Raw genomic sequence first — 14,107 nt, 5'->3', positions numbered from 1 at the left:
GCGATGTTCGCGATGCCACCGGCACGTTATTGTTACCGCGCGTGCAGGTAGTGCAGTGAGTGAAGCGGATACCAAATTAAGTGGGCCTCCAACTACAAACTATGCCGCTATTTAAGGGGCCGAAGATCGATAGGTCTCCCGGCCAAGGGGAGTCAAAAAAATATCGGGGAACAATTAAAAATATTGTCCCTGAATATTGAGGGAACCTCTCGATCAAAGGTGGATTTCTTATTAAAAATACTCACTGACAGAAATATCGATATTTTGCTACTCCAGGAAACTCATATCGTAGAAACCGACTCACCACGCTTGGATATTCCCGGCTACCTTCTAGCGGCAGTGCGGGGACACCCAAAACATGGGCTTGCAACCTACATCAAGCCGGAGTTGCAGAATATCACCCGAAAAATCACTGATGGATATCACGCGATCGGAATTCAGGTTGGAAAAAATTTACCATGACCCCCACCCCCGCTATCTCGGAGTTACTTTGGACAGGAGCTTGAACTACCGGCAACACATGGAAACAGTGGGTAAAAAAACTAGGACAAGGTTTAACTTAGTTAATAAGCTAGCTGGAACTAGCTGGGGATGCGACGCCAACACGCTCAGAACAGCATCCATTGCCCTGGTTTTCTCAACGGCTGAATACTGTGCTCCAGTATGGGCTAGAAGCGCCCACACTTCCATGGTAGACGTTCAGCTTAATGCCACAATGCGAACCATCAGCGGGACTTTAAAATCTACTCCTCTCCCTTGGCTCCCCGTACTTGCAAACATCAGGCGAGAAATTGCAACACTGAGGGAATACAAGAAGGCGCTGCAAAAAAGCGCAATACCTCTACACGAAGATGTCGTCTCCCACCCGGCATGCCGCTTGAAGTCACGAAAGCCCTTCTGGGCGGAAGGAGAGAGGCTCCTCCGACTACCTCTCACCCCAGAAGATAGGTGGAAACTTGAGTGGCAAACGGCCAACGTGGGAAATGCCCATCTCATACAGGACCCCACCGAGAGACAGCCTGGGTTCTCACTGCCTCGCAAAACCTGATCCGCCATCAATAGGTTAAGGTGCTCCCATAGCCGCTGTGCCCACATGATGCACAGATGGGGCCTTAAAGAGTCGGCGATGTGTGAATGTGGTGCGGTGCAGACTACCGAACATGTGGTCAACGAATGCCCGCTCCATTCATTCCCCAGCGGGAATGATGAGGTTCACATGGCGACGCCTGAGGCCCTAAAATGGCTCGCAGATCTAGATGTCCCCCTCTGACCCCCCACCATACGAAAGAAGAAGAAGTAAGACGTTAATTCGTAATTCTAAATTTATTTTAATTCGTGGACAAATATTTCTCCGTGCTATTCGAAAGAAACTTGTTTTGCGTGAAAATAAATTCATTAATCTAAATCTGACGTGACTATTGTGACGTTCACGAACAACGGGTTAATTGAGCAGCGGACGAGCCTACCGTTGAGCTTGGTACATTCGTGATACTGCAGCGCGAAGGCTTCCTGTTCCTGTTCCATGATGCGCAGCTCATTGGCCGACTCCTTGGTCCTCTGACGCAGGGACTCCATCTGCTGGATCATCTGCAATAAATATACATATAACTTTGAAAGGGGACAGTGTACTCAAACGTTGAATTTCTACGAAACAACTTGACCCAAGTATAGTTCCTGAGTATAACTTATGGTTATTTTTTAAGGTTTTTACATATGGCACAAAGGATAACAAATTATTAAAAGCAATAATCATTCACTTGAAAAAACCATACAAATTGAAAAAAAATTACGAGAAATAATAGATGCCACCGAGGGCGATTGAACCCGCAGCCTTCTGCTCTAACCATTAAGCTATGTCAGTTTATTACAAACCCGCCAAATAATTCAAAATTGTACTAGTAATTTTCATTCAACAATTATTGCTAATTACAATAATTTTTTTTAATGAAAGTCATTCCCAGGTTACGAATAACCTGACAATATTTAAAAATCTCCTACTACCACCACAGTAAGCGGAAAATGTCGCTTGTATTGTGATGGAGGACTTGGCCAGCCGAGGAATTGAACACACTACGCCTGGGTGGGACCCAGACGCAATGTCAACTCAGTCACCGTCCTTTCACTTGAAAACAACAAGCTTTAATTTTGTATGAAAGACTTTGTTAGTTATTGAATTCCCCACTAATCTGTATATTTTTTGCTCCTACCATCATGTAGAATCACCTCCCGAAGTTACTACACTTTGACCCCGGACACCCTGTATATGTATCTTTGAAAGGGGAAAATGGACTAAGTGAATGAATCAAGTGAGGTTAGGTTAGGTTCTGATGAATACTGACCTCAGCAGTGGCCGTGGATTGTGCGATGGTGTTGCCAGCCCCCTGGACAAATCTCATCTCAGTGGCCAGGCATTGCTTTACGTAGTTGTACAGATTTATCGGATTGGAGCTGAAAAAACACAAAAATAATAAAAGTTATTCTTCATTTGTAACTTTTGTTACGGTTTTCCACTCAAAGAAGTGGTCAATGTGCTTTCTCCTTTTTTAGTGAACGTTTCGGATAGCGTTACAAACCTGGTTTCTAGGTTGAATCTATTTGTTGTCTCAAGAGATCAGTTGGTGGTCAGAGGATCTCCCCAAACCAGCCTAAGGCACGTCACGCAGCCGGTGGTCAAGGCACATCCTGAAATCCTGAACACACCTCACCTGATGAACCCAGACACCCCTGCTAAATCACCAAACGCAAACTGCTATCTCACAATGTCATTGAACATGGCTCTCATTGCATCTGGGATATTAAGGCTGAGATGCAGACAGCGCGGCTCAGCGCAGAGCAGGGCAACGCAGACGTTGCAATGTATGAAGGAGTATGGACTGCCGTACGCAGCGGCACAGACGCATGCGGTGCAGACACGCGACTGCTCTGCATGCGCCCAGTTGTGAACGCGGCACAGTTTTAGCAGAACGAGAGAAATTAATCGAATTAGTCAGAAATGAACCTCTTATGCATGACACGCGGTATCTGGAATACTCCAAAAACTCGCTTAAGGAAGTGTTACAGATTGATTGTTTTTCAACTTAATGTCAGGTAACTCTCGCTTCAACTGGAATTCCCCATGAGAATCTCGCTTTTTCATGTAATCACTTTGGCAAATTTGGCACTTTCCAAATATGGAGTCCTTACTTCGCAAAGGATATAAATCTGTTAGAGAGAGTACAGAGACAAAATACCAAGAGCTCTGAAAGATCTACGATACCAAGATAGACTCAAGGAACTAACATTACCAACCTTACAAGAAAGAAGAGAAAGGGGTGACTTGATCGAGACTTTTATCTGGACATTACAGTTGCCCTAGCATCCAACAAATCTTCACTTTTACCAAAACGCCTTTTGCATCTAATCCTAGAAAACACTTCCTTGCAAATAGAGTAGTGGATGCTTGGAACAAACTCCCACAACATGTCATCGATGCAACAAATATAAATCAATTCAAAGCTCTATTGGATTCACATTTGGAGAGAAGAAAGGACTTAGTTCAAACTTAAAACAACTCAATTACTGTCAAACTTGTTGTGAAATCAGATATGAACGCATCAGCAGAATGCTGCCTGCTCATTACATAATAATAATAAAATAGTTTTTACGCTTTGAAAGACCACAAATCAATAGAAGATTATTAATTTCAAAGTCAGAATCGGACTCGGAAATCGACATTCTCACGAACGACCAACGCCCAAGCGGACAAAAGCTGTTTTCTGCCTGGTCTGTCTTGCGGCGACATTCCTGCTTTGTACTGAGCTTCGAGGTCCACATCTCAGCATAAGCTGCGTTATGTCTGACCTGTATCTCTGTCGAAACATCTTGGCGGCCTCCATGAGTTTGATCTTGTTGAGGAACATATCCTCGGAGCTGAGAGAGGCCGCCTTCAGCTCCAACTCCTGGATGAGGCCAGCCACTAGACTGCTGATATACTGCTCGTGCTGCGGGTTCTCCACTTCCATCTCGGTCCTGAGAAACAAACAAGCAAACAAACACATCGTTAGAATGCAGAACATCAGATTTAACGTACAATCAGATCCTGCGCAGAAAAGTGCCACAATGTACTGCGCGGCAAACCGTTGCCCTACTTTAGCGAACTTTACTTGATATTTTAATATAAGCTCTTCGGCGGTCAACGTACGACTTATGTTGTGGTTTATTCAATGCATTCTCGACCCTTGCTGGTGTCAAATATATATATATATTTTTTTTTTTTCATGTTCTCCATAAAACGGTTATACACCAATATATCATGGAGAAGATTACAAATTAAAAAGTTTACAGAGGCAGTTTTACTATTTTGTGACATGTGTTAAAAGATAGTTACTGAATTGTCTGTAGGTGACATTGAAAATGTCGATGGCTAATGCAGAATGGTTAAGCAGTTGAGTCGCTCTGTTTATTGGCGCGTTCTGATAGGCAGAAGTCCTCGCTTTCGGAGCATATAAGAGTGCATGGGATCTCCCTCGAGTATAATTGTTAGGGACATAAAAGTTAACCTCTTTCAACATAGGCGGAATGTGTATTGTACCAGAGATTAACTTAAAAAAGTGTTTGCCTAAAAATATTTTTCTGCGGGCTTCTAATGTATTGAAATCGAGCATTCCTGTTAAGAACAAGGATGGATACAGAAATGGATAGTATGTATATTCCCTCGTATACAGGTAATGCATAAACCTTTTTTGTACTTTTTCTATTTCTAAGATATGGTTTTGTTCAGAAGGGGCCCAAATAATGGAGCTGTATTCCAGGATGCTGCGGACAAGTGCTTCATATGTTCTCCGTATTGCAATTCCATTAGTAAATGATCTCGCATTACGAAGAACAAATCCAAGCATTTTGTTGGCGCGGGAGACAATGTCAGATATGTGGGATTTGAAAGAGAGATTTGCTTCGAAGATCAGCCCAAGGTCACGAATCGCGTTTTTGCGTGTTAATATATTTTTTTTAATGTGATGGTCATATGCTTTACTTTCAGCTCGCCGAAATGGTATCCAGGGTGTATGTTAGGCAGAGATGTGCTTTATTTCAAATAAATCCATTTCAAATGGAAATGCAAAATGGGTATTTTCCATTTTGCATTTTAAATGCTTTTCTAAAAACCATTTTGCATTTTAAATGCTTTTCTCAATGCATTTTCCATTTTAAATGCTTTTTTGCAACATTTTTCCTACTATCTCCACTCATCTTTTTTTCATAAGCCCCAAATATCAGTCGGTCCTCAACCTCGCTAGGAGAGATAATTTACATTTGTCAAGTTGAGTAATTGGCAATTGAGTGATATCATTACAAAAAATACTGATTCAAATACTGAACATGGGGCCATGACGCTGTAATATTAAATGTTAGATAGCAGTTTCTATGTTTTTATGTTGACAACATTAGTCCCGCGCAAATTTTTTGTGGTTTCATAATCTGTAGTGGTGCTTATGGATTTACCATCATGTAATATGTTTGTTTTACATTGATGTCCATTGTTAAATGACAAAATTGTTTAAAAATTCTGTAATTATTTTGATTGTTTGACCTGAGAAACCATTTTGCATGCATTTTCAATGCATTTTGAAAATAGGTATTTTGCATTTTGCATTTGAAATGCTTTTCTAAAAACCATTTTGCATTTTCAAATGGAAAAGTTTGACCCATTACCATTTTGCATTTCAAATGGTTTTGGGTACCCATTTTGCACATCTCTGATGTTAGGTTATGTCTATGCGTGGGAAACTGGAATGGTCGTGTATATATATTTACCACATGTTCTCTTCAATCCAGGAAGCCATGAAGTGGCGCACCTCGATGGGGAAGTGCTCCCCGTATATAGCCCGGATCTGCTGCAGGCTCTCCGCCGGCAGCTGTTGCGCCTTCGCCCACAGTGACATGCTGCTATCGGCTTCTGGAACCAAAACCACAAAATAAACACTATTCAATTTTTATTGGAACAACTTATTTTTAACTTTTAAAGGTTATAACAATTCATGTAATATGTCATTGAAGAAGAAGATAATAAAGAAACATGAAACAGAACAAGACACAGAAAATAAAAAGATAACGGTCACAAATGGGAATCAACGTAAGACAGAGATCTTGGTTTCGATTCCCAGTTGAGAGCGAAACTTTTGATGCCAAAGAAAGATTTGTTACCAATTTTGTAATACAAATTCAATTTGGAAGCCACCTCTGGGCTGGAGCCTCAAAAAAACCACCTGACAAACAAACTTGATTCTGGGCAAAGGAGGGCGGTCTGTCTGACAATTTAATGCACATCTGCCATGCATGCATGCCGAGTCTGTTCTACGGGTATTTCAACGGAGCCTGCTCTAAGGAGCTGGCAGCATTGATCCCCTATTCACCTGAACACAGGTGATGTTCGCTTCATGGGAGTTTGTCGTTTTTGTGTAATTTCGCTCGTATGTGGAACTCACATAATTTGTTTCCAGGCCTATGTCATCTTTTGGGATGCTGTATGAAGGCCTTTTCTGAAGAGAGGAAGGAGTAAACATGTGTCTTGAAGAGACCTATGTTGTAGGAGGGAGGAAACACGGGGGCGGAAACTCATTTCGTAGCTGTAGAACAAATGTCTACAAATATTTGATGCACGATTGGCTTGTTTCCCAATGACCATGCACCGATATCGATGAAATGATCATATACGCTAGTTCCTCGTAGCATCTTCCATTAAAATACCGGTAGAACAAAGACAGCATTCCCATCTGACGCCTGTGTTTTACAGATTGCAATCTGTTTGTTAAAATAGAGAAATCTGTACAGTGCGCCCGGCTTTTGAGGGGCTATAAATTACAGCAGGGAGCACTTGCGATTTGTACAGGGTCAGCATTTGTACTATTAAAGTATATGCGGGCCCTGTACAGTGCGCCCGGCTTCCGAGGGGCTATAAATAGATAATAAAATAGCAGATTTATTACCTCTTGAGTCTGAAATTATATTTCCCCAAAAGCGAGGGAGAGTTTGTTTTCTAATATCAAAGGCTGCCTCGACAGGCGCCTCTATGTTCAAGTTGGTCTCCTGTTATTATAATCTGAAAATAAAACGAAAACAGTTTTTGTTAATTTAAGCGATGTAAATTTCCCTTGAAACATATATTTACAAAGTAAGATATCTTGATAAATGCTTTACAAAACACTTAATTGTTTTCTCTTAAAACTGCACTTAACACATGTGTGCGCTAGGCCATCGACAAAGACCAAATGTTTATTTTTACCCATAGTTTGCTCACAAATTCTCTTATAAAATAAAACTCCTATTGCAGTTTTGCCTTTCAGAGAATTTTACAATGCTTGATTGGTGGCGGCGAGTGTCTCTTGATTTTAGTAGCGACGTGAACGGACTGTGCGCGACAAATCGCGACGCGAGTACTATGTATTAAGAAGAGACGCTTAGGTGGTTCGAAAATATAAAGCGAATAAATTAAGACAGGAGTGGAAGAAGAATTATATGTGTGTAGAAAAAGTCGGGTATATCCGAAGAAGACACGGCACGATCAAGTTAACCAAATGGTTGTGTTGGCGCGTGTCAAGAGTCAGAATAACAGAAGGGTATGTACGAGGTAAGTATTTTTTTTTTATGTGAATACCGAGCAAGTTTGGAGTCAGTGAGAGTACGACATCCCCAATTGGGGTATATTGTGAAGCTGAAGACAGTGAGGAGGAGGAGATGGGAGAGAGGAAGGTTGGAAAGTACCTGGCTATCCAGATCTGGTCACCAAGCACGTCTAAAGCCATTTCTTGCAATTTTTCAATTATGAATGGAGGTCTTACACTAGGGCGATACAGAGAGTATATTTCACACTGGAACATGCCACAACTGTACTATATATTATTTTAAATGAATAATTTGTGAGAAAACACAAATTAATCAAATAAAATTTACTTGATTAATAAAAACAGGACTTTTAACATTAAAATATTTTATGTAAATAGATTTGAAATTTTCATAAAATGTTTTTTAGCTATAAAATTAGTGGCAAACATCAGATTTTATTTTTTTAAATGTTGAATTAGTGACTTTCCGAGGGATCCCTCTAGAAACATTTGAGATTTTAGTAATACGTTCATCAGAAATAAATAAAATAAACCTCACGGAAAGATCTATTTTCTAGGCCTGCTAGGGCTAAGTCGACCGTAACTTCGTCACTTATGTCGTTAACCCTTGAGACGTTGTTGATTTGCACGGATCGAACCTTCTACAAGCTTCCATTTTTTCAAAGACAATAACAAGCACTATTTCGTTCTCTTTCTGACATAAAAGAAATAGTTAATTTTTAGATGAGAGGAAGAGAGATATATGCATTAATAATGTGCGGTCGTTCTGGGACAAATATGGTCTTAGGAGAGTATAATGCGCACACGGCATTTGGGACTGTTTGGGTCTTAGAAGGTCCCAAGGGTGATTCTAAATTTATTCTAGAGGTTTGATAAGGCAAATTCAACCGCAGGTCTGTCCAGTACAACAGGACTGCGCATCGCATATTTTTATGCACAACTGCTTCACTTACGTCGTTAAGATTCTGGCTACATTTTAGGGTATTGTCAAAAAAACACAATTTACAAAGAAACAAAAAGAAAACCTACCTCAAACGAAAATATTCAAGAACCAACCAATATTATATATGGTCTCCTGTCCAAGCACCAACTTCTACTAACTTGACTCTCGAAATAGATGGAATTATAAAGAAAATAATAATTTTGATAAGAATTATTCGTCTTAACCTTATATCACATTTTAATCTTCCAAGAAAAAATCCGGAACAAATTTCTTCTTACTATTCTAATATGAGTATTTTTCTCGGAATTTTTACTTTTCTAGAAAATTAGTCACAGGCCCGTTATTTCAGTCCGTCTGTAACCTCACTCTGAACGACAATCCTCAATCCATTTTGAAAGACTGTAAACAGCATATATATATACCACACACGTAGACAGAAGTTTGGTTTTACAAAGAATAATGAAACACATTCCTCTATTAAAATCATAGACAATATGTGTAACACTGGTGATATCTAGGCTTACGACCTATATACGGATTATGTTCCAAGCCGCGCTAAGCTCGACACTAAGCTCAGTGCTGAGCTGAAAATCAACTGATATACCAGGCCATGGAATAATTTTAATGCCAGTTGTGTAACGGATTGTCGGACTTTGACTATAATAATATTTACATATGTAGACCGTGTTGTAAATTTGTAGATCCGAAAAGAATGCGTGAATGATGTTAAGCGTACTGACCAACATCAAGAAAGGGACGATTGGATGGTTAGGATATGTAAGAACATAAGCAGAATATATATGATGTAATATCAAATGGTAGAATAAGTCAGAGACGTCCGAGAAATATTTGGAATGATCAAGTGAATTGACTATGTGTAGAAACGTGTGGTGGTTCGTCTGATAAATTCTCCTATCTTAACAAATGGTTGGCAATCTTTAGAGCACATGTGGGAATGCCATCATTGTTCTACCGGTATTCCAATGGAAGATGCTCCGAGGAACTAGCCTCATTGATCACTTCGTCATAGGTGTGTAGTGTGTAGTACACAGCTGACATTTTTCGCCGTCATTTCAACAACTCGTTCTCGAGTTCAACAGCTCGGGTGTAGAACGACTTTCCGACCACTGTTTACTCCTTCCTCTCTTCAAAAAGACCTGCCACACAGCATCCCCAAAGATGACAGGCCCAGAGCATAATTATTTTCCCCCCGGGCCTCCTGTGTGGAGTTAATGGAATAAAATAAAAAATAAAACAAATATTTGAGAAGAAAAAATGTGTGACCCCCGCAAAGAAACATTTTGTCGCATAATGAGACTATCTACATATTATCATCTGCAACGAGGAAGAGGGGAGGGAGATGTGGAAGAGGGAGGTTGAGAAGTAGCACCCATCTATTCAGATCTGGTCACCAAACACGACTTATTCAATTTCAAGCGATGTTACAATTGTCAGGGTGGTCTTTCGCTAGGACGATAATAGAAGATTCTACCACTAGATTAGTTGAGATACGGTTTTAAAACAATTCATCTCTTGTAGCGAGCGAATGTTTAGTTTGGATTAAACAAACTACGGTTCCCCGGGAGTGTTTATTTTATGTATTACACTGTAAACAAATTAATATGCAGGTGTTGAAATCTGCAAAACAGACGATGTGCAGAGAATTTTAATCTTTAGTTTATTTATATATTTTCAAATGATCTCAAAAATACACGATTTTGCATCAAGACATTTGAGGGATAATAACTTTTATTTATTTTATGTGAATATCTAACAATAGTCCCAACTGCTCCCAGCGTTTAAATACTATGAATAGTAAAAATTATACATAACTAATCTACCTTAGTAAAAATCTTTTGTATTTGTTAAGTGATAAATTGAAGATGTCAACAGACTCGGTATAATTATTTTCCTCCATCAGTATTCTGGTCAATGAGGAGTACACATGGTAGTTAGTCCCGGAATTTCTGCGCTGAAATATATCCCAACTTCTAGTATTACATAGTGGAATCCGAAAGCGTATCAATGTAAACAATTCCGAACTATCAAATGCCAAAATTTAGAATTTTATATAGAAATACTAAGTCGGTGAAAATCATTTTGTCTGACAATTTAAGGCGATGCACTACGTCGTGTAATATTTTAAATCGAGCCGCTATCAATAACAACCCGATATATATGTCGATAAGGTTTAAATTCCCGCTTAACACAATCCGCCTGTTTTGATTTATGCAAGAAAAAAACATGGCCAAAAAGTGCCTTTTATTTTATTTTGTGGATGTTAAGGAATAAATATTTAAGTTTTTTCCGATCATTTTATAAATATCTTAATTTGCCACATTAAACAATAAAATCATAACCGAAAATGGGTTCGTAAGTAGGAGATTTTGAACTTTAAAGCAGTTTTCATAGGCCCTATACATTATTTTTTTCTTGTCTTATAAAAAGACTTATCTAAAAAATACTCGATTATTTCAAAGGCCAAGATGTATTCTACTCGCAGTATTTAATTAAAGCATCTGAAATATTTCTAGGCGACCAAATTTTCAAACCAAAAACACATGATTTTGCATTACTACGTATGGCATCGCCTTAAGCACCTTGGGGCATGTTGTGCTGCTGAAGGTAGTGGGGGAAGGAGATGGCTGTTCAGATCTGATCATCAAACACGATGGCTAAACACATTTAAAGCAATGTTTCGATCCTGAATGCTGGCTTTTAGTATAGATCACAGACATATGAATATATAGACTAGAACTTAAAGATGAGGGGTAAAATCAACCGTTGAAGAACGCGGAGGGTAAAGTTGACTGTGATTCGTCAATAAATCAATCTGATAGTATATAGGCATCTCGCATTATAATATCACCATTTGGTTCTTAAAAGTAAAATCTGCTTTTGAATGAATAGACATTTTTACATGGGAGCACAAATTACTCGCCACGTTATGAACAAATTTGAGAAGTCCAAATTCGGCAAAATAAATTCTTCTATTTTCAGAGTCGAATATTTTGTTTACGTATTTAGTTAAGACACTTTTATAAATGTTCATAATTTAATTCCCAGTAACCAACGATGCGCACACTTGAGAATCGCTACATTCGACCAATGTTGAAGCGCTGATACTTATGCAAACGGCTTTGTATTTTGCGTACAGATATATCTCGATGTGATAGTATATGTTTCTACAAACTGATCCATATTATACGATGTGAATACGCTTAAAATAATGCTTACATATGGAATGTTATACGACAATTGGGTTTATTCTCTTTTTCACATCTATTTTTACAAGTTTTAATAGCACAAGCCACCTATTTTGCCGTGTTATTTTGTAAAATGCCTCGACCATAGCTCGACGCTAGTTCGAACAAGAATGATGACGTCACATTCTCAAGATTCACAGGAAGCCATACGCGAGCCCAGCCGGCTCCAATGGAACCGGTATGGGGAGTGGGGAATAATACGCTTTTAATCACTTAGGGCAGGTCTACTAATATTCATATGTCTATGTTATAGATTCATATATTTTAAACACATGTCTTAAATCAATGTACGTATGAAGTGAAATATTATAAGTAGAAATTAACCCACTTTCCGATTGAGCTGAAACTCAGCAGATAAGACTCATTATCGATGACAATGCATTCTATCAACTATTGATATCAATCACGCAGACTAATACGCATTTCTCTGAAATAGGATGGCATGACAGCCGTTAATATATGAAATAATTGGGATTTAGTTTAGTTATTACCACAGTTGACTCCAGTCCATAGGGAGGAAGTTTCAATCCTCAGTAAAAAAATAAAAATATATGTTTTAAATGCATCTATTAATAAAAATAAACTTATTAAGGTGACACAATACCCTAAAATAAAGCAAGAACCTTAACGATGTTAAGTGAAGTTGCCGTGCACAAAAATATGCAATTCGCGGCCCTGGTGAATTGGACAGATCCAAGGTTGAATTTGCCTTATCAAATCTCTAAAATAAAGTTGGAATCATAACGACATAAGTGATGAAGTTGTGTAAAAACAATATTTTGCGCGCGGCCCAGCGTAATGGACGGACCTGCGGTCGACTTTGCCGTAGCAGGCCTAGAAAATCGATCTTTCCGTGGGGTTTATTTTAATTATTTCTGATGAATGTATTACTAAAATCTCTAATTTTTCTGTAGGGATTCCTTGGGAAGTTAATAATTCATCATATATAAAAATAATAATCTAGTGCTTACCTCTAATTTTATATTTGAAAAACGTTTTATATTATTTTCAAATCGTATTACATAAAATATTTTAATGAAAAGGTCCTGTTTTTATTAATCTTAAATATAAATAACTTAAATCCGTAGGGTTCCCTCTAGAAACATTTGAGATTTTAGTAATACGTTCATCAGAAATAATTAAAATGTGAGCGTCGAGCAAACCCCCGTTATAGCCGAAATTCTTTTTACAATTTTCAAAGTACCTACAGTAGACAAAATGTATCAAAAATATTCAATACTTCAAATTTACAAAGAAATGCAGTCAAATACTCATAACTTGCAATTCAATACATCAGCAAGATACCAGAAAACTATTAAAATCCCAAAATTTAACACTAAGCTCATTCAAAATACCTATCTTTATCTAGGCATAATTTATTTTAATAACCTTAGATTAAATTTAAAAAATATCGAAAATATTCAGGAATTTCACCTTAAATTAAAAAATTACCTTAAACTAGTATAAGTCCAAAATACGTTTACTACTTACATCTAGAAGTAATATTGTTTAAATCTTGTGTTGATTCTTTATAAATTATTTACCTTAATACTAACATGTACATAATTGAACTAGAATTCCCTCACCAAACACAAGAGCATTGTCTCTTTATGGTGAGGAAAGGCTACTTTAATTTCTATTGTTTTATATCTTTTTTTTTCCTGTATACTTATCTATGTAAAAATATGTTTTCAAATATTAAATAAAAAAAATAAAAAATAAAAATATATATATATTACTTGCAGGTTTTAAAAGGGAGGGGTTTGTATATTGACATTCCATACAGTAAATGTTTAATCCAAGATGGGTTATTTGGGATAAGAAATATTGCGTTCCGGCATATCTTTCTATGTTATCTCTGTTTGTATTAACGTTATCTGTAAGCATTGACGCAGACACAACTAGAGGTGATATAAAATATCAAACAACCATATTAAAATGGGCTCAATGAGTGTAAGACAAATATTGCCGGGATTATTTGACTTCCATCGTTATTATGGGAAAATGATGCTTGTGCAATGCTGGAGGACTTAGCTAGTATAGGATTGAACGTGCAAAACTACAGTGGGAACCCGACGCCTTGGACCACTCAGTTACTAACTAATTACTATTTTATTCATTGAAGATAATAAGCGACTCTCAAAAAAAATAAGGACTTCAGCCTTGCCGGGGTTTTGTTTTGACCGCTGAGCTAATCCGACACCCGTTTCAGTAATATTTAACTGAATCTAAGTTCTACAGTTGAATATGATCAATAGGGTCGAATTAGCTCATTGGTAGAGCAAAGCGTCGAGGATATC

General features: G+C 38.1%; 1 protein-coding gene across 3 annotated transcripts in view; it reads right to left on the bottom strand.

The window, feature by feature from the left end:
- Stat92E (Signal transducer and transcription activator Stat92E) overlaps window positions 1-14,107 on the bottom strand; it is a 68,711-nt gene that overhangs the window by 47,894 nt on the left and 6,710 nt on the right. For all 3 annotated transcript variants that reach the window (XM_089641553.1, XM_089641555.1, XM_089641554.1), the window contains exons 2-6: window positions 6,963-7,075; window positions 5,791-5,932; window positions 3,841-4,008; window positions 2,340-2,448; window positions 1,467-1,587 (exon numbers count right to left, since the gene is read on the bottom strand). In XM_089641553.1, the coding sequence (XP_089497679.1) occupies window positions 1,467-1,587; window positions 2,340-2,448; window positions 3,841-4,008; window positions 5,791-5,918 (526 nt within the window). In that variant the 5' untranslated portion in view covers window positions 5,919-5,932; window positions 6,963-7,075. The remainder of the gene's footprint in view (window positions 1-1,466; window positions 1,588-2,339; window positions 2,449-3,840; window positions 4,009-5,790; window positions 5,933-6,962; window positions 7,076-14,107) is intronic.

The sequence above is a fragment of the Hesperophylax consimilis genome, chromosome 17, assembly GCF_061612785.1.
Source record: "Hesperophylax consimilis isolate HC1 chromosome 17, BYU_Hcon_1.0, whole genome shotgun sequence".
Taxonomy (NCBI): Eukaryota; Metazoa; Arthropoda; class Insecta; order Trichoptera; family Limnephilidae; genus Hesperophylax; species Hesperophylax consimilis.
This window is presented reverse-complemented; position numbering and strand designations above follow the sequence as displayed.